This window comes from Vigna angularis, chromosome 7, assembly GCF_016808095.1.
Source record: "Vigna angularis cultivar LongXiaoDou No.4 chromosome 7, ASM1680809v1, whole genome shotgun sequence".
Lineage (NCBI taxonomy): Eukaryota > Viridiplantae > Streptophyta > Magnoliopsida > Fabales > Fabaceae > Vigna > Vigna angularis.
The window spans coordinates 13095678-13120468 of NC_068976.1; the positions used below are offsets into that span (position 1 = coordinate 13095678).

At 42.2% G+C, this 24791-nt stretch overlaps 1 protein-coding gene across 1 annotated transcript; it reads left to right on the forward strand.

Annotated features, from left to right (window-relative positions):
- Positions 1-347: 347 nt before the first annotated feature.
- On the forward strand, positions 348-22394 carry LOC128197822 (uncharacterized). The gene is made up of 18 exons (XM_052880636.1): positions 348-546; positions 2168-2283; positions 8397-8483; positions 8594-8684; positions 8865-9010; positions 9088-9233; positions 10733-10857; positions 12400-12455; positions 12727-12901; positions 14220-14324; positions 16246-16341; positions 16687-16746; positions 17390-17494; positions 19416-19511; positions 19857-19916; positions 21950-22045; positions 22166-22191; positions 22284-22394. Exons 1-18 carry the CDS (start codon positions 348-350, stop codon positions 22392-22394), a joined length of 1896 nt encoding a protein of 631 aa, XP_052736596.1.
- The last annotated feature ends 2397 nt before the right edge of the window (positions 22395-24791 follow it).

Consider the following 24791-nt stretch of genomic DNA (forward strand, 5'->3'; position numbering starts at 1 on the left):
TATCATTTGTGATCTTATTATGGGTGATCTTATCGTGGGTGAGCTTATCGTGGGTTAAGTTAACATGGGTGAACTTAACGTGGCTGATCTCATCGAGGGTAATCTTATCGAGGGTAATCTTATCGTGGGTAATCTTATCGTGGTGATCTTATCGTCGGTGATCTTATCGTTGTGATATTATTATGGGTGATCTTATCTAGGGTTATCTTATCGTGGGTAAACTTATCATGGGTGATCTTATCGTGGGTGATCTTATCGTGGGTGGTTTTAGTGTGGATGATCTTATCGTCGGTGATTTTATCGTGGGTGATCCTATCATGGGTGATCTTATCGTGGGTGAACTTATCATGGGTGAACTTATCATCGGTGAACTTATCAAGGGTGATCTTATCGTGGGTGAACTTATCGTGGGTGAACTCATCGTGGGCGATCTTATAATGGGTGAACTTACTATGGGTGAACTTATCTTGGGTGAACTTAAGGTAAGTGTTCTTATCGTGGGTGATCTTATCGTGGGTGATCTTACCGTGGGTGGACTTATCGTGGGTGAGCTTATCGTGGGTGATCTTAACGTGGGTGATCTTATCGTGGGTGATCTTATCGTGGGTGATCTTACTGTGGGTGGACTTATCGTGGGTGATCTTAACGTGGCTGATTTTATCGTGGGTGATTTTATCGTGATTGATCTTATCGTGGGTGATCTTATCGTTGGTGAACTTATCATGGGTGAACTTATCGAGGGTGAACTTATCGTGGGTGATGTTATCTTGGGTGATGTTATCGTGGGTGATCTTATAATGGGTGATTTTATCGTGGGTGAACTCATCGTGGGTGAACTTATCAATTGGTGAATTTAACGTTTGGTTAACTTATCGTCGGATGAACTTATTATTGGGTGCACTTATCGTGGGTCAACATATCTTGGGTGAAATTATCGTTGGGTGAACTTATCATGGGTGAATTTCTCGTGGCTGAACTTATCGTGGGTGAACGTATCATTTGTGATCTTATTATGGGTGATCTTATCGTGGGTGAGCTTATCGTGGGTTAAGTTAACATGGGTGATCTTATCGTGGGTAATCTTATCGTGGGTAATCTTATCGTGGTGATCTTATCGTGGGTGATCTTACCGTGGGCAGACTTATCGTGGGTGATCTTATTATCGGTGAATTTACTGTGGGTGATCTTATCGTGTTTGATATTATCGTGGGTGATCTTATCGTGGATGATCTTATCGTGGGTAATCTTATCGTGGGTGATTTTATCGTGGGTGATCTTATTGGGTGATCTTACCGTGGGCGGACTTATCGTGGTTGAGCTTATCGTGGGTGATCTTATCGTGGGTGAACTTAACGTGGGTGATCTTATTATCGGTGAATTTACTGTGGGTGATCTTATCGTGTGTGATATTATCGTGGGTGATCTTATCGTGGATGATCTTATCGTGGGTAATCTTATCGTGGGTGATTTTATCGTGGGTGATCTTACCGTGGGCAGACTTATCGTGGGTGAGCTTATCGTGGGTGATCTTATCGTGGGTGAACTTAACGTGGGTGATCTTATCGTGGGTGATCTTATTATCGGTGAATTTATTGTGGGTGATCTTATCGTGTGTGATATTATCGTGGGTGATCTTATCGTGGATAATCTTATCGTGGGTGATCTTATCACGGGTGATTTTATCGTGGGTGATCTTATCGTGGGTGATCTTATCGTGGGTGAACTTATCATTGGTGATCTTATCTTGGGTGAGCTTATCGTGGGTTAAGTTAACATGGGTGATCTTATCGTGGGTAATCTTATCGTGGGTAATCTTATCGTGGTGATCTTATCGTGGGTGATCTTACCGTGGGCAGACTTATCGTGGGTGATCTTATTATCGGTGAATTTACTGTGGGTGATCTTATCGTGTTTGATATTATCGTGGGTGATCTTATCGTGGATGATCTTATCGTGGGTAATCTTATCGTGGGTGATTTTATCGTGGGTGATCTTATCGTGGGTGATCTTATCGTGGGTGATCTTACCGTGGTCGGACTTATCGTGGTTGAGATTATCGTGGGTGATCTTAACGTGGGTGATCGTATCGTGGGTGATCTTATCGTGGGTGATCTTACCGTGGGTGGACTTATCGTGGGTGATCTTAACGTGGCTGATTTTATCGTAGGTGATTTTATCGTGATTGATCTTTTCGTGGTTGATTTTATCGTGGGTGATCTTATCGTGGGTGATCTTACCGTGGGCGGACTTATCGTGGTTGAGCTTATCGTGGGTGATCTTAACGTGGGTGATCTTATCGTGGGTGATCTTATCGTGGGTGATCTTACCGTGGGTGGACTTATCGTGGGTGATCTTAACGTGGCTGATTTTATCGTAGGTGATTTTATCGTGATTGATCTTTTCGTGGGTGATCTTATCGTGGATGATCTTATCGTGGGTAATCTTATCGTGGGTGATTTTATCGTGGATGATCTTATCGTCGGTGATTTTATCGTGGGTGATCTTATCGTGGGTGAACTCATCGTGGGCGATCTTATGGTAAGTGATCTTATCTTAGGTGATCATATCGTGGGTAAACTTATCGCGAGTTAACTTATCGTTGGTGAACTTATCACGGGTGAATTTATTGTGCCTGAAGTTGTCGTGGGTGATCTTATCGTGGGTGATCTTATCGTGGATGATCTTATCGTGGGTGATCTTATCGTGGGTGATCTTATCGTGGGTGATCTTATCGTGGGTGATCTTATCGTGGGTGATTTTATCGTGGGTGATCTTATCGTGATTGATCTTATCGTGGGTGATCTTATCGTGGGTGAAGTTACCGTGGGTGAAGTTACCGTGGGTGATCTTATCGTGGGTGATCTTATCGTGGGTGATTTTATCGTGGGTGATCTTATCGTGGGTGAACTTATCATGCGTGAACTTATCGAGGGTGAACTTATCGTGGGTGATGTTATCTTCGGTGATGTTATCGTGGGTGATCTTATAATGGGTGATTTTATCGTGGGTGAACTTATCATTTGGTGAATTTAACGTTTGGTGAACTTATCGTCGGATGAACTTATTATTGGGTGCACTTATCGTGGGTGAACATATATTGGGTGAAATTATCGTTAGGTGAACTTATCATGGGTGAATTTCTCGTGGCTGAACTTATCGTGGGTGAACGTATCATTTGTGATCTTATTATGGGTGATCTTATCGTGGGTGAGCTTATCGTGGGTTAAGTTAACATGAGTGAACTTAACGTGGGTGATCTTATCGAGGGTAATCTTAGCGTGGGTAGTCTTATCGTGGTGATCTTATCGTGGGTGATCTTATCGTTGTGATATTATCATGGGTGATCTTATCGTGGGTGATCTTATCGTGGGTGATTTTATCGTGGATGATCTTATCGTCGGTGATTTTATCATGGGTGATCTTATCATGGGTGATCTTATCGTGGGTGAACTTATCATGAGTGAACTTATCATCGGTGAACTTATCGTGGGTGAACTTATCGTGGGTGATCTTAACGTGGGTGATCTTATCGTGGGTGATTTTATGGTGATTGATCTTATCGTGGGTGAACTTATGGTAAGTTATCTTATCTTAGGTGATCATATCGTGGGTAAACTTAACGCGAGTTAACTTTTTGGGTGATCTTATCGTGGGTGATCTTATCGTGGGTGATCTTAACATGGCTGATTTTATCATGGGTGATTTTATCGTGGGTGATCTTATCGTGGGTGATCTTATCGTGGATGATCTTATCGTGGGTGAGCTTATCGTGGGTGATCTTAACGTGGGTGATCTTATTGTGGGTGATCTTATCGTGGGTGAACTTAACGTGGGTGATCTTATCGTGGGTGATCTTATTATCGGTGAATTTATTGTGGGTGATCTTATCGTGTGTGATATTATCGTGGGTGATCTTATCTTGGATGATTTTATCGTGGGTGATCTTACCGTGGGCAGACTTATCGTGGGTGAGCTTATCGTGGGTGATCTTATCGTGGGTGAACTTAACGTGGGTGATCTTATCGTGAGTGATCTTATTATCGGTGAATTTACTGTGGGTGATCTTATCGTGTGTGATATTATCGTGGGTGATCTTATCTAGGATGATCTTATCGTGGGTAATCTTATCGTGGGTGATTTTATCGTGGGTGATCTTATCGTGGGTGATCTTATCGTGGGTGATCTTACTGTGGGCGGACTTATCGTGGTTGAGCTTATCGTGGGTGATCTTAACGTGGGTGATCTTATCGTGGGTGATCTTATCGTGGGTGATCTTATCGTGGGTGATCTTACCGTGGGTTGACTTATCGTGGCTGATCTTAACGTGGCTGATTTTATCGTAGGTGATTTTATCGTGTTTTATCTTTTCGTGGGTGATCTTATCGTGGGTGATCTTATCGTGGGTGATCTTATCGTGGATGATCTTATCGTGGGTGATCTTATCGTGGGTGATCTTATCGTTGTGATATTATTATGGGTGATCTTATCTACGGTTACCTTATCGTGGGTAAACTTATCATGGGTGATCTTATCGTGGGTGATCTTATCGTGGGTGATTTTATCGTGGATGATCTTATCGTCGGTGATTTTATCGTGGGTGATCTTATCATGGGTTATCTTATCGTGGGTGAACTTATCATGGGTGAACTTATCATCGGTGAACTTATCATGGGTGATCTTATCGTGGATGAACTTACAGTGGGTGAACTTATCATGGGTGAACTTACAATGGGTGAACTTATCATGGGTGAACTTACAGTGGGTGAACTTATCTTGGATGAACTTATGGTAAGTGATCTTATCTTAGGTGATCATATCGTGGGTAAACTTATCGCGAGTTAACTTATCGTTGGTGAACTTATCATGGGTGAATTTATTGTGCCTGAAGTTGTCGTGGGTGATCTTATCGTGGGTGAGCTTATAGTGGGTGAGCTTAACATGGGTGACGTTATCTTGGGTGATGTTATCGTGGGTGATCTTATTATGGGTGATTTTATCGTGGGTGATCTTATAATGGGTGAACTTATTATTTGGTGAATTTAACATTTGGTGAACTTATCGTCGGATGAACTTATTATTGGGTGCACTTATCGTGGGTGAACATATCTTGGGTGAAATTATCGTTGGCTGAACTTATCATGGGTGAATTTTTCGTGGCTGAACTTATCGTGGGTGAACGTATCATTTTTGATCTTATTATGGGTGATCTTATCGTGGGTGAGCTTATCGTGGGTTAAGTTAACATGGGTGAACTTAACGTGGGTAATCTTATCGAGGGTAATCTTATCGTGGGTAATCTTATCGTGCTGATCTTATCGTGAGTGATCTTATCGTTGTGATATTATCATGGGTGATCTTATTTAGGGTTATCTTATCGTGGGTAAACTTATCATGGGTGATCTTATCGTGGGTGATCTTATCGTGGGTGATTTTATCGTGGATGATCTTATCGTCGGTGATTTTATCGTGGGTGATATTATCATGGGTGATCTTATCGTGGGTGAACTTATCATGGGTGAACTTATCATCGGTGAACTTATCATGGGTGATCTTGTCGTGGGTGAACTTATCGTGGGTGAACTCATCGTGGGCGATCTTATCGTGGGTGATTTTATTGTGATTGATCTTATCGTGGGTGAACATATGGTAAGTGATCTTATCTTAGGTGATCATATCGTGGGTAAACTTATCGCGAGTTAACTTATCGTTGGTGATCTTATCGTGGGTGATCTTAACGTGGCTGATCTTAACGTGGGTGATCTTATCGTGGGTGATCTTATCGTGGGTGATCTTATCGTGGGTAAACTTATCGCGAGTTAACTTATCGTTGGTGATCTTATCGTGGGTGATCTTAACGTGGGTGATCTTAACGTGGGTGATCTTATCGTGGGTGATCTTATCGTGGGTGATCATATCGTGGGTAAACTTATCGCGAGTTAACTTATCGTTGGTGATCTTATCGTGGGTGATCTTAACGTGGGTGATCTTAACGTGGGTGATCTTATCGTGGGTGATCTTATCGTGGGTGATCTTATCGTGGGTGATCTTACCGTGGGTGGACTTATCGTGGGTGATCTTAACGTGGGTGATCTTATCTTGGGTGATCTTACCGTGGGTGGACTTATCGTGGGTGATCTTAACGTGGCTGATTTTATCGTGGGTTATTTAATCGTGATTGATCTTATCGTGGGTGATCTTATCGTGGGTGATGTTACCGTGGGTGAAGTTACCGTGGGTGATCTTATCGTGGGTGATCTTATCGTGGGTGATTTTATCGTGGGTGATCTTATCGTGGGGGAACTTATCATGCGTGAACTTATCGAGGGTGAACTTATCCTGGGTGATGTTATCTTGGGTGATGTTATCGTGGGTGATCTTATAATGGGTGATTTTATCGTGGGTGAACTCATCGTGGGTGAACTTATCATTTGGTGAATTTAACGTTTAGTGAACTTATCGTCGGATGAACTTATTATTGGGTGCACTTATCGTGGGTGAACATATCTTGGGTCAAATTATCGTTGGGTGAACTTATCATGGGTGAATTTCTCGTGGCTGAACTTATCGTTGGTGAACGTATCATTTGTGATCTTATTATGGGTGATCTTATCGTGGGTGAGCTTATCGTGGGTTAAGTTAACATGGGTGAACTTAACGTGGGTGATCTTATCGAGGGTAATCTTATCGTCGGTAATCTTATCGTGGTGATCTTATCGTGGGTGATCTTATCGTTGTGATATTATCATGGGTGATCTTATCTACGGTTACCTTATCGTGGGTAAACTTATCATGGGTGATCTTATCGTGGGTGATCTTATCGTGGGTGATTTTATCGTGGATGATCTTATCGTCGGTGATTTTATCGTGGGTGATCTTATCATGGGTTATCTTATCGTGGGTGAACTTATCATGGGTGAACTTATCATCGGTGAACTTATCATGGGTGATCTTATCGTGGGTGAACTCATCGTGGGCGATCTTATCATGGGTGAACTTACAGTGGGTGAACTTATCTTGGGTGAACTTATGGTAAGTGATCTTATCTTAGGTGATCATATCGTGGGTAAACTTATCGCGAGTTAACTTATCGTTGGTGAACTTATCATGGGTGAATTTATTGTGCCTGAACTTATCGTGGGTAATCATATCGTGGTTATCTTATCGTGGTTGATCTTCTCGTGGGTGATCTTATCTAGTGTTATCTTATCCTCGGTAAACTTATCTTGGGTGATCTTATAGTGGCTGAGCTTGTCGTGGGTGAACGTATTTTTGGTGGTCTTATCGTGGGTGAACTTATCGTTGTGTGAACTTATTGTAGTTGATCTTATCGTGGGTAAGAGTGAACTTATCGTGGGTGATCTTATCGTGGGTAAACTGATCGTGCGGTGAACATATCACGGGAGAACTTATCGTGGCTAAACTTATCGTAGTTGATCTTATCGTGGGTGATTTTATCGTGGGTGATTTTATCGTGGGTGATCTTAACGTGGGTGAACTTATCATGAGTGAACTTATCGTCGGTGAACTTATCATGGGTGATCTTATCGTCGGGTGAAGTTATCGGGGGTGAACTCATCGTGGGTGATCTTATCATGGGTGAACTTATAGTGAGTTAACTTATCTTGGGTGATGTAATCGTGGGTGAACTTATGACAGGTGATCTTATCTTGGGTGATCTTATCGTGGGTAAACTTATCGTGAGTTAACTTATCGTTGGTGAACTTATCACGGGTGAATTTATTGTGCCTGAAGTTGTCGTCGGTGAACATCTCGTTTGTGATATTATTATGGGTGATCTTATCGTGGGTGAGCTTATCGTGGGTGAAGTTAACGTGAGTTAACTTAACGTGGGTGATCTTATCGTGGGTGATCTTATCGTGGGTAATCTTATCGTGCGTGATATTCTCGTGGGTGATCTTATCTAGGGTTATCTTATCGTGGGTAAACTTATCATGGGTGATCTTATAGTGGCTGAACTTATCGTGGGTGAACGTATCGTTGGTGATCTTATCATGGGTGAACTTATCGTTGTGTGAACTTATTGTAGTTGATCTTATCGTGGATGAGGGTGAACTTATCGTGGGTGAACTTATGGTAGGTGATCTTATCTTGGGTGATCTTATTGTGGGTGATCTTATCGTGGGTAAACTTATCGCGAGTTAACTTATCGTTGGTGAACTTATCATGGGTGACTTTATTGTCCCTAAAGTTGTCGTGGGTGAATGTATCGTTTGTGATCTTATTATGAATGATCTTATCGTAGGTGAGCTTATCGTGGGTGAAGTTAACGTGGGTGAACTTAACGTGTGTGATCTTATCGTGGGTGATCTTATCGTGGGTAATCTTATCGTGGTGATCTTATCGTGGGTGATCTTCTCGTACGTGATCTTATCTAGGGTTATCTTATCGTGGATACACTTATCATGGGTGATCTTATAGTGGCTGAACTTATCGTGGATGAACGTATCGTTGGTGATCTTATCGTGGGTGACCTTATCGTTGTGTAAACTTATTGTAGTTGATCTTATAGTGGCTGAACTTATCGTTGGTGACCTTAACGTGGCTGATTTTATCGTGGGTGATCTTATCGTAGGTGATGTTATCGTGGGTGAAGTTATCGTGCGGTGAACATATCATGGGAGAACTTATCGTGGCTGAACTTATCGTAGTTGATCTTATCGTGGGTGATGTTATCGTGGGTGAACTTATTGTCGGTGATCTTATCGTGGGTGATCTTATCGTGCGTGAAATTACCGTGGGTGAACTTGTCGTGGGTGAACTTATCGTAGGTGATGTTATCGTGGGTGATGTTATCGTGGGTGATCTTATCGTGATTGATCTTATCGTGGGTGATCTTATTGTAGGTGAAGTTACAGTGGGTGAACTTATCGTGGGTGATCTTATCGTGGGTGATCTTTTCATGGATGATCCTATCGTGGGTGATCTTATCGTTGGTGATCTTATCGTAGGTGATTTTATCATGGGTTGTTTTATCGTGGGTGATCTTATCGTAGGTGATCTTACCGTGTGTGATCTTATCGTGGGTGATCTTATCGGTGTGATCTTATCGTTGGTGATCTTATCTAGGGTTATCTTATCAACGGGAAACTTATCAATGGTGATCTTATCGTGGGTGATATTATCGTGGGTGATCTTTTCATGGATGATCCTGTGGTGGGTGATCTTATCGTGGGTGATCTTATCATGGTGATCTTCTCGTGGGCGATTTTATCGTGGGTGAAGTTACCGTGGGTAAACTTATCGTGGGTGAACTTATCGTGGGTGATCTTATCGTTAGTGATCTTATAATGGGTGATTTTATCGTGGGTGAACTTATCGTGGGTGAACATATCGTGGGTGAACTTATCATTTGGTGAATTTATCGTTTGGTGAACTTATCGTTGGATGAACTTATTATTGGGGCACTTATCGTGGGTGAACATATCTTGGGTGAAATTATCGTTTGGTGAACTTATCATGGGTGAATTTCTCGTGGCTGAACTTATCGTGGCTAAACTTATCTTCGGTGAACTTATCGTTTGGTGAACAGATCGTAGGTGAACTTATAGTGGGTCAACTTATCATGGGTGAACTTATCGTGGTTATCGTTGGGCAAACTTATCGTTGATGAACTTACCGTGGGTGAACTTATTGTAGGCAAACGTATCGTGGGTGCAACTATCGTAATTGAACTTATCGTTGGGTGAACTTATTCTGGCTTAACTTATCGTGGGTGAACATATCTTGGGTGAAATTATCATTTGGTGAACTTATCATGAGTGAATTTCTCGTGGATTAACTTAGCGTGGCTAAACTTATCTTGGGTGAACTTATCGTGGGAGATCAAAATGTGGGTTATCTTATCGTGGGTGAACTTATCGTGCGGTGAACATATCATGGGAGAAGTTATCGTGGCTGAACTTATCGTAGTTGATCTTATCATGGGTGATGTTATCGTGGGTGAACTTATCGTGGGTTATCTTATCGTGACTGATCTTATCGTCGGTAATCTTATTGTGAGTGAAGTTACCGTGGGTTAACTTATCTTGGGTGATCTTATCCTGGGTGATACTATCGTGGGTGATCTTATGGTGGATGATCTTATCGTGGGTGATCTTAACGTGGGTGATCTTAACGTGGCTGATTTTATCGTGGCTGATGTTATCGTGGGTGATCTTATCGTGAGTGATCTTATCGTGGGTGATCTTATTGTAGGTGATGTAATCGTGGGTGACGTTGTCGTGGGTGATCTTATTTTGGGTGAAGTTACCGTGGGTGAACTTATCGTGGGTGATCTTATCGTGGGTGATATTATCGTGGGTGATCTTATCGTGGGTTATATTATCGTGGGTGACTTTATCGTGGGTGATCTTATCGTGGGTGATGTTATCGTGAGTGATCTTATCATGGTTGACTTATCGTGGGTGAACTCATCTTGGGTGACGTTATCGTTGGTGAACTCATCGAGGGTGATCTTATCATGGGTGAACTTATCTTGGGTGATGTTATCGTGGGTGAACTTATGGTAGGTCATCTTATCGTGGTTGATCTTATCAGTGTGATCTTATCGTGGGTAATTTTATCGTGGGTAAACTTATTGCGAGTTAACTTATCGTTGGTGAACTTATCATGGGTGAATTTATTGTGCCTAAAGTTGTCGTGGGTGAACGTATCGTTTGTGATCTTATTATGGGTGATCTTATCGTGGGTGACTTATCGTGGGTGAACTTAGCGTGGGTGATCTTATCGTGGATGAACTTACCGTGGGTGGACTTATCGTGGCTGATCTTATCGTGATTGATCTTATCGTGGGTGAAGTTACCGTGGGTGAAGTTACCGTGGGTGAACTTATCGTGGGTGATCTTATCGTGTGTGATCTTATCGTGGGTGATCTTATCGTGGATGATCTTATCGTGGGTGATCTTATCCTCAGTGATTTTATCGTGGGTGATCTTATCGTGGGTGATCTTATCGTGGGTGAACTTATAATGCGTGAACATATCGAGGGTGAACTTATCGTGGGTGATCTTATCTTGGGTGATGTTATCGTGGGTGATCTTATAGTGGGTGATTTTATCGTGGGTGATCTTATCGTGGGTGAACTCATCGTGGGTGAACTTATCATTTGGTGAATTTAACGTTTGGTGAACTTATCGTCGGATGAACTTATTATTGGGTGAACATATCTTGGGTGAAATTAGCGTTGGGTGAACTTATCATGGGTGAATTTCTCGTGGCTAAACTTATCGTGGGTGAACATATCATTTGTGATCTTATTATGGGTGATCTTTTCGTGGGTGAGCTTATCGTGGGCTAAGTTAACATGGGTGAACTTAACGTGGGTGATCTTATCGAGGGTAATCTTATCGTGGGTAATCTTATCGTGGTGATATTATCATGGGTGATCTTATCTAGGGTTATCTTATCGTGCGTAAACTTATCATGGGTGATCTTATCGTGGGTGATCTTATCGTGGGTGATTTTATCGTGGATGATCTTATCGTCGGTGATTTTATCGTGGGTGATCTTATCATGGGTGATCTTATCGTGGGTGAACTTATCATGGGTGAACTTATCATCGGTGAACTTATCATGGGTGATCTTATCGTGGGTGAACTTATCGTGGGTGAACTCATCATGGGCGATCTTATCATGGGTGAACTTATAGTGGGTAAACTTATCGCGAGTTAACTTATCGTTGGTGAACTTATCATGGGTGAATTTATTGTGCTTGAAGTTGTCGTGGGTGATCTTATCGTGGGTGAGCTTATCGTGGGTGATCTTAACGTGGGTGATCTTATCGTGGGTGATCTTATCGTGGGTAATCTTATCGTGGTGATCTTATCGTGGTTGATCTTCTCGTGGGTGATCTTATCTAGGGTTATCTTATCGTGGGTAAACTTATCATGGGTGATCTTATAGTAGCTGAACTTGTCGTGGGTGAACGTATCTTTGGTGGTTTTATCGTGAGTGAACTTATCGTTGTGTGAACTTATTGTAGTTGATCTTATCGTGGGTAAGGGTGAACTTATCGTAGGTGATCTTATCGTGGGTAAACTGATCGTGCGGTGAACATATCGTGGGAGAACTTATCGTGGCTGTACTTATCGTGCGGTGAACATACCACGGGAGAACTTATCGTGGCTGAACTTATCGTAGTTGATCTTATCGTGGGTGATGTTATCGTGGGTGATCTTATCGTCGGTGATTTTATCGTGGGTGATCTTATCGTGGGTGAACTTATCATGGGTGAACTTATCGTCGGTGAACTTATCATGGGTGATCTTATCGTAGGTGAACTTATCGGGGGTGAACTCACCGTGGGTGATCTTATCATGGGTGAACTTATAGTGAGTTAACTTATCTTGTGTGATGTATTCGTGGGTGAACTTATGACAGGTGATCTTATCTTGGGTGATCTTATCGTGGGGGATCTTATCGTGGGTAAACTTATCGTGAGTTAACTTATCGTTGGTGAAATTATCACGGGTGAATTTATTGTGCCTGAAGTTGTCGTGGGTGAACGTCTCGTTTGTGATCTTATTATGGGTGATCTTATCGTGAGTGAACTTATCGTGGGTGAAGTTAACGTGGGTGAACTTAACGTGGGTGATCTTATCGTGGGGGATCTTATCGTGGGTAATCTTATCGTGCGTGATATTCTCGTGGGTGATCTTATCTAGGGTTATCTTATCGTGAGTAAACTTATCATGGGTGATCTTATAGTGGCTGAACTTGTCGTGGGTGAACGTATCGTTGGTGATCTTATCATGGGTGAACTTATCGTTGTGTGAACTTATTATAGTTGATCTTATCGTGGGTGAGGGTGAACTTATCGTGGGTGAACTTATGGTAGGTGATCTTATCTTGGGTGATCTTATAGTGGGTCATCTTATCGTGGGTAAACTTATCGCGAGTTAACTTATCGTTGGTGAACTAATCATGGGTGAATTTATTGTGCCTAAACGTGGGTGATCGTATCGTTTGTGATCTTATTATGGGTGATCTTATCGTGGCTGACTTATCCTGGGTGAAGTAAACGTGGGTGAACTTAATGTGGCTGATTTTATCCTGGGTGATCTTACCGTCGGTGGACTTATCGTGGGTTGTCTTAACGTGGGTGATTTTATCGTGGGTGATCTTATCGTAGGTGATGTTATCGTGGGTGATCTTATCTTGGGTGATCTTATCGTGATTGATCTTATCGTGGGTGATCTTATTGTGGGTGAAGTTACCGTGGGTGAACTTATCGTGGGTGATCTTATCGTGGATGATATTATCGTGGGTGATCTTATCGTGGATGATCTTATCGTGGGTGATCTTATCGTGGGTGATTTTATCGTGGGTGACCTTATCGTGGGTGATCTTATCGTGGGTGAACTTATGTTGCGTGAACTTATCGAGGATGAACTTATCGTGGGTGATCTTATCGTGGGGGAACTCATCGTGGGTGCTCTTATCATGGGTGAACTTATCTTGGGTGATTTTATCGTGGGTGAACTTATCGTGGGTCAACGTATCGTTGGTGATCTTATCGTGGGTGAGGGTGAACTTATCGTGCGGTGAACATATCATGGGAGAACTTATCGTGGCTGAAATTATCGTGGCTAAACTTATCGTAGTTGATCTTATCGTGGGTGAACTTATCCTCTGTGATCTTATCGTGGGTGATCTTATCATGGGTGAAATTACCGTGGGTGAACTTATCGTGGGTGAATTTCGCGTGGCTGAACTTATCGTGGCTAAACTTATCTTTGGTGAACTTATCGTGGTTATCGTTGGGCGAACTTATTGTTGATGAACTTACCGTGGGTGAACTTATTGTAGGCCAACCTGTCGTGCATGAACTATCTTAATTGAACTTATCGTTGGGTGAACTTATTGCAGCTTAACTTATCGTGGGTGAACGTATCTTGGGTGAAATTATCGTTTGGTAAACTTATCATGAGTTAATTTCTCGTGGATTAACTTATCATGGCTAAACTTATCTTGGGTGAACTTATCGTGGGAGATCTAATTGTGGGTTATCTTATCGTGGGTGAACTTATCGTGCGGTGAACATATCATGGGAGAACTTATCGTGGCTGAACTTATCGTAGTTGTTCTTATCGTAGGTGAAGTTATCGTGGGTGAACTTATCGTCGGTGATCTTATCGTGGGTGATCTTATCGCGCGTGAAATTACCGTGAGTGAACTTATCGTGGGTGATCTTATCGCAGGTGATATTATCGTGGGTGATCTTATCATGGGTGATCCTATCGTGATTGATCTTATCGTGGGTGATCTTATTGTAGGTGAAGTTACAGTGGGTGAACTTATCGTGGGTGATCTTATCGTGGGTGATATTATGGTGGGTGATCTTATCATGGATGATCTTATCGTGGGTGATCTTATCGTGGGTTATCATATCGTGGGTGATTTTATCGTGGGTTATTTTATCGTGGGTGACCTTATCATGCGTGAACTTATCATGCGTGAACTTATCGTGGGTGATCTTATCGTGGATGATCTTATCCTGGGTGATCTTATCGTGGGTGATCTTATCGTGGGTGATCTTATCGTGGGTGATCTTATCGTAGGTGATTTTATCGTGGATGACCTTATCGTCGGTGATTTTATCGTGGGTGATCTTATCATGGGTGATCTTATCGTGGGTGAACTTATCATGGGTGAACTTATCATCGGTGAACTTATCATGGGTGATCTTATCGTGGGTGAACTTATCGTGGGTGAACTCATCGTGGGCGATCTTATGGTAAGTGATCTTATCTTAGGTGATCATATCGTGGGTAAACTTATCGCGAGTTAACTTATCGTTGGTGAACTTATCATGGGTGAATTTATTGTGCCTGAAGTTGTCGTGGGTGATCTTAACGTGGGTGATCTTATCGTGGGTGATGTTGTCTTGGGTGATGTTATCGTGGGTGATCTTATAATGGGTGATTTTATCGTGGGTGAACTCATCGTGGGTGAACTTATCATTTGGTGAATTTAACGTTTGGTGAACTTATCGTCGGATGAACTTATTATTGGGTGCACTTATCGTGGGTGAACATATCTTGGGTGAAATTATCGTTGGGTGAACTTATCATGGGTGAATTTCTCGTGGCTGAACTTATCGTCGGTGAACGTATCATTTGTGATCTTATTATGGGTGATCTTATCGTGGGTGAGCTTATCGTGGGTTAAGTTAACATGGGTGAACTTAACGTGGGTGATCTTATCGAGGTTAATCTTATCGTGGGTAATCTTATCGTGGGTAATCTTATCGTGGTGATCTTATCGTGGGTGATCTTATCGTTGTGATATTATCATGGGTGATCTTATCTAGGGTTATCTTATCATGGGTAAACTTATCATGGGTGATCTTATCGTGGGTGATCTTATCGTGGGTGATTTTATCGTGGATGATCTTATTGTCGGTGATTTTATCGTGGGTGATCTTATCATGGGTGATCTTATCGTGGGTGAACTTATCATGAGTGAACTTATCATTGCTGAACTTATCATGGGTGATCTTATCGTGGGAGAACTTATCGTGGGTGAACTCATCGGGGGCGATCTTATCATGGGTGAACTTACAGTGGGTGAACTTATCTTGGGTGAACTTATGGTAAGTGATCTTATCTTAGGTGATCATATCGTGGGTAAACTTATCGCGAGTTAACTTATCGTTGGTGAACATATCATGGGTGAATTTATTGTGCCTGAAGTTGTCGTGGGTGATCTTATCGTGGGTGAGCTTATCGTGGGTGATCTTAACGTGGGTGATCTTATCGTGGGTGATCTTATCATGGGTGATCTTACCGTGGGTGATCTTAACGTGGGTGAGCTTATCGTGGGTGATCTTATCGTGGGTGATCTTACCGTGGGTGGACTTATGGGTGATCTTATCGTGGGTAAACTTATCGTGAGTTAACTTATCGTTGGTGAAATTATCACGGGTGAATTTATTGTGCCTGAAGTTGTCGTGGGTGAACATCTCGTTTGTGATCTTATTATGGGTGATCTTATCGTGGGTGAGCTTATCGTGGGTGAAGTTAACGTGAGTGAACTTAACGTGGGTGATCTTATCGTGGGTGATCTTATCGTGCGTGATATTCTCGTGGGTGATCTTATCGAGGGTTATCTTATCGTGGGTAAACTTATCATGGGTGATCTTATAGTGGCGGAACTTATCGTGGGAGAACGTATCGTTGGTGATCTTATCATGGGTGAACTTATCGTTGTGTGAACTTATTGTAGTTGATCTTATCGTGGATGAGGGTGAACTTATCGTGGGTGAACTTATGGTAGGTGATCTTATCTTGGTATATCTTATTGTGGGTGATCTTATCGTGGGTAAACTTATCGCGAGTTAACTTATCGTTGGTGAACTTATCATGGGTGACTTTATTGTCCCTAAAGTTGTCGTGGGTGAATGTATCGTTTGTGATCTAATTATGAATGATCTTATCGTGGGTGAACTTAACGTGTGTGATCTTATCGTGGGTGATCTTATCGTGGGTAATCTTATCGTGGTGATCTTATCGTGGGTGATCTTCTCGTACGTGATCTTATCTAGGGTTATCTTATCGTGGATACACTTATCATGGGTGATCTTATAGTGGCTGAACTTATCGTGGATGAACGTATAGTTGGTCATCTTATCGTGGGTGAACTTATCGTTGTGTAAACTTATTGTAGTTGATCTTATAGTGGCTGAACTTATCGTTGGTGACCTTAACGTGGCTGATTTTATCGTGGGTGATTTTATCGTGGGTGATCTTATCGTAGGTGATGTTATCGTGGGTGATGTTATCGTGGGTGATCTTATCGTGATTGATCTTATCGTAATTGATCTTATCGTGGGTGATCTTATTGTGGGTGAAGTTACCTTGGGTGAACTTATCATGGGTGATCTTATCGTGTGTGATATTATCGTGGGTGATCTTATCGTGGATAATCTTATCGTGGGTGATCTTATCACGGGTGATTTTATCGTGGGTGATCTTATCGTGGGTGATCTTATCGTGGGTGAACTTATCATTGGTGATCTTATCTTGGGTAATGTTATCGGGGTGAACTTATCGTGGGTAAACGTATCGTTGGTGATCTTATCGTGGGTGAGGGTGAACTTATCGTGCGGTGAACATATCATGGGAGAACTTATCGTGGCTAAACTTATCGTAGTTGATCTTATCGTGGGTGATGTTATCGTGGGTGAGGGTGAACTTATCGTGCGGTGAACATATCATGGGAGAACTTATCGTGGCTAAACTTATCGTAGTTGATCTTATCGTAGGTGAAGTTATCGTGGGTGAACTTATCGTCGGTGATCTTATCGTGGGTGATCTTATCGCGCGTGAAATTACCGTGAGTGAACTTATCGTGGGTGATCTTATCGCAGGTGATATTATCGTGGGTGATCTTATCATGGGTGATCCTATCGTGATTGATCTTATCGTGGGTGATCTTATTGTAGGTGAAGTTACAGTGGGTGAACTTATCGTGGGTGATCTTATCGTGGGTGATATTATGGTGGGTGATCTTATCATGGATGATCTTATCGTGGGTGATCTTATCGTGGGTTATCATATCGTGGGTGATTTTATCGTGGGTTATTTTATCGTGGGTGACCTTATCATGCGTGAACTTATCATGCGTGAACTTATCGTGGGTGATCTTATCGTGGATGATCTTATCCTGGGTGATCTTATCGTGGGTGATCTTATCGTGGGTGATCTTATCGTGGGTGATCTTATCGTAGGTGATTTTATCGTGGATGACCTTATCGTCGGTGATTTTATCGTGGGTGATCTTATCATGGGTGATCTTATCGTGGGTGAACTTATCATGGGTGAACTTATCATCGGTGAACTTATCATGGGTGATCTTATCGTGGGTGAACTTATCGTGGGTGAACTCATCGTGGGCGATCTTATGGTAAGTGATCTTATCTTAGGTGATCATATCGTGGGTAAACTTATCGCGAGTTAACTTATCGTTGGTGAACTTATCATGGGTGAATTTATTGTGCCTGAAGTTGTCGTGGGTGATCTTAACGTGGGTGATCTTATCGTGGGTGATGTTGTCTTGGGTGATGTTATCGTGGGTGATCTTATAATGGGTGATTTTATCGTGGGTGAACTCATCGTGGGTGAACTTATCATTTGGTGAATTTAACGTTTGGTGAACTTATCGTCGGATGAACTTATTATTGGGTGCACTTATCGTGGGTGAACATATCTTGGGTGAAATTATCGTTGGGTGAACTTATCATGGGTGAATTTCTCGTGGCTGAACTTATCGTCGGTGAACGTATCATTTGTGATCTTATTATGGGTGATCTTATCGTGGGTGAGCTTATCGTGGGTTAAGTTAACATGGGTGAACTTAACGTGGGTGATCTTATCGAGGTTAATCTTATCGTGGGTAATCTTATCGTGGGTAATCTTATCGTGGTGATCTTATCGTGGGTGATCTTATCGTTGTGATATTATCATGGGTGATCTTATCTAGGGTTATCTTATCATGGGTAAACTTATCATGGGTGATCTTATCGTGGGTGATCTTATCGTGGGTGATTTTATCGTGGATGATCTTATTGTCGGTGATTTTATCGTGGGTGATCTTATCATGGGTGATCTTATCGTGGGTGAACTTATCATGAGTGAACTTATCATTGCTGAACTTATCATGGGTGATCTTATCGTGGGAGAACTTATCGTGGGTGAACTCATCGGGGGCGATCTTATCATGGGTGAACTTACAGTGGGTGAACTTATCTTGGGTGAACTTATGGTAAGTGATCTTATCTTAGGTGATCATATCGTGGGTAAACTTATCGCGAGTTAACTTATCGTTGGTGAACATATCATGGGTGAATTTATTGTGCCTGAAGTTGTCGTGGGTGATCTTATCGTGGGTGAGCTTATCGTGGGTGATCTTAACGTGGGTGATCTTATCGTGGGTGATCTTATCATGGGTGATCTTACCGTGGGTGATCTTAACGTGGGTGAGCTTATCGTGGGTGATCTTATCGTGGGTGATCTTACCGTGGGTGGACTTATGGGTGATCTTATCGTGGGTAAACTTATCGTGAGTTAACTTATCGTTGGTGAAATTATCACGGGTGAATTTATTGTGCCTGAAGTTGTCGTGGGTGAACATCTCGTTTGTGATCTTATTATGGGTGATCTTATCGTGGGTGAGCTTATCGTGGGTGAAGTTAACGTGAGTGAACTTAACGTGGGTGATCTTATCGTGGGTGATCTTATCGTGCGTGATATTCTCGTGGGTGATCTTATCGAGGGTTATCTTATCGTGGGTAAACTTATCATGGGTGATCTTATAGTGGCGGAACTTATCGTGGGAGAACGTATCGTTGGTGATCTTATCATGGGTGAACTTATCGTTGTGTGAACTTATTGTAGTTGATCTTATCGTGGATGAGGGTGAACTTATCGTGGGTGAACTTATGGTAGGTGATCTTATCTTGGTATATCTTATTGTGGGTGATCTTATCGTGGGTAAACTTATCGCGAGTTAACTTATCGTTGGTGAACTTATCATGGGTGACTTTATTGTCCCTAAAGTTGTCGTGGGTGAATGTATCGTTTGTGATCTAATTATGAATGATCTTATCGTGGGTGAACTTAACGTGTGTGATCTTATCGTGGGTGATCTTATCGTGGGTAATCTTATCGTGGTGATCTTATCGTGGGTGATCTTCTCGTACGTGATCTTATCTAGGGTTATCTTATCGTGGATACACTTATCATGGGTGATCTTATAGTGGCTGAACTTATCGTGGATGAACGTATAGTTGGTCATCTTATCGTGGGTGAACTTATCGTTGTGTAAACTTATTGTAGTTGATCTTATAGTGGCTGAACTTATCGTTGGTGACCTTAACGTGGCTGATTTTATCGTGGGTGATTTTATCGTGGGTGATCTTATCGTAGGTGATGTTATCGTGGGTGATGTTATCGTGGGTGATCTTATCGTGATTGATCTTATCGTAATTGATCTTATCGTGGGTGATCTTATTGTGGGTGAAGTTACCTTGGGTGAACTTATCATGGGTGATCTTATCGTGTGTGATATTATCGTGGGTGATCTTATCGTGGATAATCTTATCGTGGGTGATCTTATCACGGGTGATTTTATCGTGGGTGATCTTATCGTGGGTGATCTTATCGTGGGTGAACTTATCATTGGTGATCTTATCTTGGGTAATGTTATCGGGGTGAACTTATCGTGGGTAAACGTATCGTTGGTGATCTTATCGTGGGTGAGGGTGAACTTATCGTGCGGTGAACATATCATGGGAGAACTTATCGTGGCTAAACTTATCGTAGTTGATCTTATCGTGGGTGATGTTATCGTGGGTGAGGGTGAACTTATCGTGCGGTGAACATATCATGGGAGAACTTATCGTGGCTAAACTTATCGTAGTTGATCTTATCGTGGGTGATGTTATCGTGGGTGAGGGTGAACTTATCGTGGGTGATCTTATCGTGGGTGAACTTATCGTGTAGTGAACACATCATGGGAGAACTTATCGTGGCTAAAATTATCGTGCCTAAACTTATCGTAGTTGATCTTATCGTGGGTGATCTTATCGTGGGTGAACTTATCGTGGGTGAACTTATCGTGCGTGATGTTATCGTGGGTTAACTTATAGTGGGTCAACTTATCTTGGGTGATGTTATCGTGGGTGATCTTAGAATGGGTGATTTTATCGTGGGTGATCTTATCGTGAGTGAACTCATCGTGGGTGAACTCATCGTGGGTGATCTTATCGTAGGTGATCTTATCGTGGGTGATCTTATCGTCGGTGATCTTATCGTGGATGATCTTATTGTGGGTGATAATATCGTGGGTGATCTTATCGTTGGTGATCTTATCGTGGGTGATTTTATCGTGGGTGATCTTATCTTGGGTGAACTTATCTTGGGTGATGTTATCGTGGGTGATCTTATCGTGGGTGAACTTAACATGGGTGATCTTATCGTGGGTGAACTTATCGTGGGTAAACTCATCGCGGGTGATCTTATCATGGGTGAACTTATAGTGGGTGAACTTATCTTTGGTGATGTTATCGTGGGTGATCTTATAATGGGTGATTTTGTCGTGGGTGATCTTATCGTGGGTGAACTTATCATTTGGTGAATTTAACGTTTGGTGAACTTATCGTGGGATGAACTTATTATTGGGTGCACTTATCGTGGGTGAACATATCTTGGGTCAAATTATCGTTGGGTGAACTTATCATGGGTGAACTTATGGTAAGTGATCTTATCTTAGGTGATCATATCGTGGGTAAACTTATCGCGAGTTCACTTATCGTTGGTGAACTTATCATCGGTGAATTTATTGTGCCTGAAGTTGTCGTGGGTGATCTTATCGTAGTTGATCTTATCGTGGGTGATCTTAACGTGGGTGATCTTATCGTGGGTGATCTTATCGTGGGTGATCTTAACGTGGGTGATCTTATCGTGGGTGATCTTATCGTGGGTGATCTTACCGTGGGTGATCTTAACGTGGGTGAGCTTATCGTGGGTGATCTTATCGTGGGTGATCTTACCGTGGGTGGACTTATGGGTGATCTTATCGTGGGTAAACTTATCGTGAGTTAACTTATCGTTGGTGAAATTATCACGGGTGAATTTATTGTGCCTGAAGTTGTCGTGGGTGAACATCTCGTTTGTGATGTTATTATGGGTGATCTTATCGTGGGTGAGCTTATCGTGGGTGAAGTTAACGTGAGTGAACTTAACGTGGGTGATCTTATCGTGGGTGATCTTATCGTGCGTGATATTCTCGTGGGTGATCTTATCGAGGGTTATCTTATCGTGGGTAAACTTATCATGGGTGATCTTATAGTGGCTGAACTTATCGTGGGAGAACGTATCGTTGGTGATCTTATCATGGGTGAACTTATCGTTGTGTGAACTTATTGTAGTTGATCTTATCGTGGATGAGGGTGAACTTATCGTGGGTGAACTTATGGTAGGTGATCTTATCTTGGTATATCTTATTGTGGGTGATCTTATCGTGGGTAAACTTATCGCGAGTTAACTTATCGTTGGTGAACTTATCATGGGTGACTTTATTGTCCCTAAAGTTGTCGTGGGTGAATGTATCGTTTGTGATCTAATTATGAATGATCTTATCGTAGGTGAGCTTATCGTGGGTGAACTTAACGTGTGTGATCTTATCGTGGGTGATCTTATCGTGGGTAATCTTATCGTGGTGATCTTATCGTGGGTGATCTTCTCGTACGTGATCTTATCTAGGGTTATCTTATCGTGGATACACTTATCATGGGTGATCTTATAGTGGCTGAACTTATCGTGGATGAACGTATCGTTGGTCATCTTATCGTGGGTGAACTTATCGTTGTGTAAACTTATTGTAGTTGATCTTATAGTGGTTGAACTTATCATGGGTGATGTTATCGTGATTGATCTTATCGTAATTGATCTTATCGTGGGTGATCTTATTGTGGGTGAAGTTACCTTGGGTGAACTTATCATGGGTGATCTTATCGTGTGTGATATTGTCGTGGGTGATCTTATCGTGGATAATCTTATCGTGGGTGATCTTATCGCGGGTGATTTTATCGTGGGTGATCTTATCGTGGGTGATCTTATCGTGGGTGAACTTATCATTGGTGATCTTATCGTGGGTGATGTTATCGTGGATGATTTTATCGTGGGTGATTTTATCGTGGATGATCTTATCGTCGGTGATTTTATCGTGGGTGATCTTATCGTGGGTGAACTTATCGAGGGTGAACTTATCGTGGGTGATCTTATCGTGGGTGAACTTATCGTGGGTGAACTCATCGTGGGTGATCTTATCCTGCGTGAACTTATCTTGGGTAATGTTATCGGGGTGAACTTATTGTGGGTAAACGTATCGTTGGTGATCTTATCGTGGGTGAGGGTGAACTTACCGTGCGGTGAACATATCATGGGAGAACTTATCGTGGCTAAACTTATCGTAGTTGATCTTATCGTGGGTGATGTTATCGTGGGTGAGGGTGAACTTATCGTGGGTGATCTTATCGTGGGTGAACTTATCGTGCAGTGAACACATCATGGGAGAACTTATCGTGGCTAAAATTATCGTGCCTAAACTTATCGTAGTTGATCTTATCGTGGGTGATCTTATCGTGGGTGAACTTATCGTGCGTGATGTTATCGTGGGTTAACTTATAGTGGGTCAACTTATCTTGGGTGATGTTATCGTGGGTGATCTTAGAATGGGTGATTTTATCGTGGGTGATCTTATCGTGAGTGAACTCATCGTGGGTGAACTCATCGTGGGTGATCTTATCGTAGGTGATCTTATCGTGGGTGATCTTATCGTCGGTGATCTTATCGTGGATGATCTTATTGTGGGTGATGATATCGTGGGTGAACTTATCGTTGGTGATCTTATCGTGGGTGATTTTATCGTGGGTGATCTTATCGTGGGTGATCTTATCTTGGGTGAACTTATCTTAGGTGATGTTATCGTGGGTGATCTTATCGTGGGTGAACTTAACATGGGTGATCTTATCGTGGGTGAACTTATCGTGGGTAAACTCATCGCGGGTGATCTTATCATGGGTGAACTTATAGTGGGTGAACTTATCTTTGGTGATGTTTTCGTGGGTGATCTTATAATGGGTGATTTTGTCGTGGGTGATCTTATCGTGGGTGAACTCATCGTGGGTGAACTTATCATTTGGTGAATTTAACGTTTGGTGAACTTATCGTGGGATGAACTTATTATTGGGTGCACTTATCGTGGGTGAACATATCTTGGGTGAAATTATCGTTGGGTGAACTTATCATGGGTGAACTTATGGTAAGTGATCTTATCTTAGGTGATCATATCGTGGGTAAACTTATCGCGAGTTAACTTATCGTTGGTGAACTTATCATCGGTGAATTTATTGTGCCTGAAGTTGTCGTGGGTGATCTTATCGTAGTTGATCTTATCGTGGGTGATCTTAACGTGGGTGATCTTATCGTGGGTGATCTTATCGTGGGTGATCTTACCGTGGGTGATCTTAACGTGGGTGAGCTTATCATGGGTGATCTTATCGTGGGTGATCCTACCGTGGGTGGACTTATGGGTGATCTTATCGTGGGTAAACTTATCGTGAGTTAACTTATCGTTGGTGAACTTATCACGGGTGAATTTATTGTGCCTGAAGTTGTCGTGGGTGAACATCTCGTTTGTGATCTTATTATGGGTGATCTTATCGTGGGTGAGCTTATCGTGGGTGAAGTTAACGTGAGTGAACTTAACGTGGGTGATCTTATCGTGCGTGATATTCTCGTGGGTGATCTTATCTAGGGTTATCTTATCGTGGGTAAACTTATCATGGGTGATCTTATAGTGGCTGAACTTATCGTGGGTGAACGTATCGTTGGTGATCTTATCATGGGTGAACTTATCGTTGTGTGAACTTATTGTAGTTGATCTTATCGTGGATGAGGGTGAACTTATGGTAGGTGATCTTATCTTGGGTGATCTTATTGTGGGTGATCTTATCGTGGGTAAACTTATCGCGAGTTAACTTATCGTTGGTGAACTTATCATGGGTGACTTTATTGTCCCTAAAGTTGTCGTGGGTGAATGTATCGTTTGTGATCTTATTATGAATGATCTTATCGTAGGTGAGCTTATCGTGGGTGAAGTTAACGTGGGTGAACTTAACGTGTGTGATCTTATCGTGGGTAATCTTATCGTGGTGATCTTATCGTGGGTGATCTTCTCGTACGTGATCTTATCTAGGGTTATCTTAT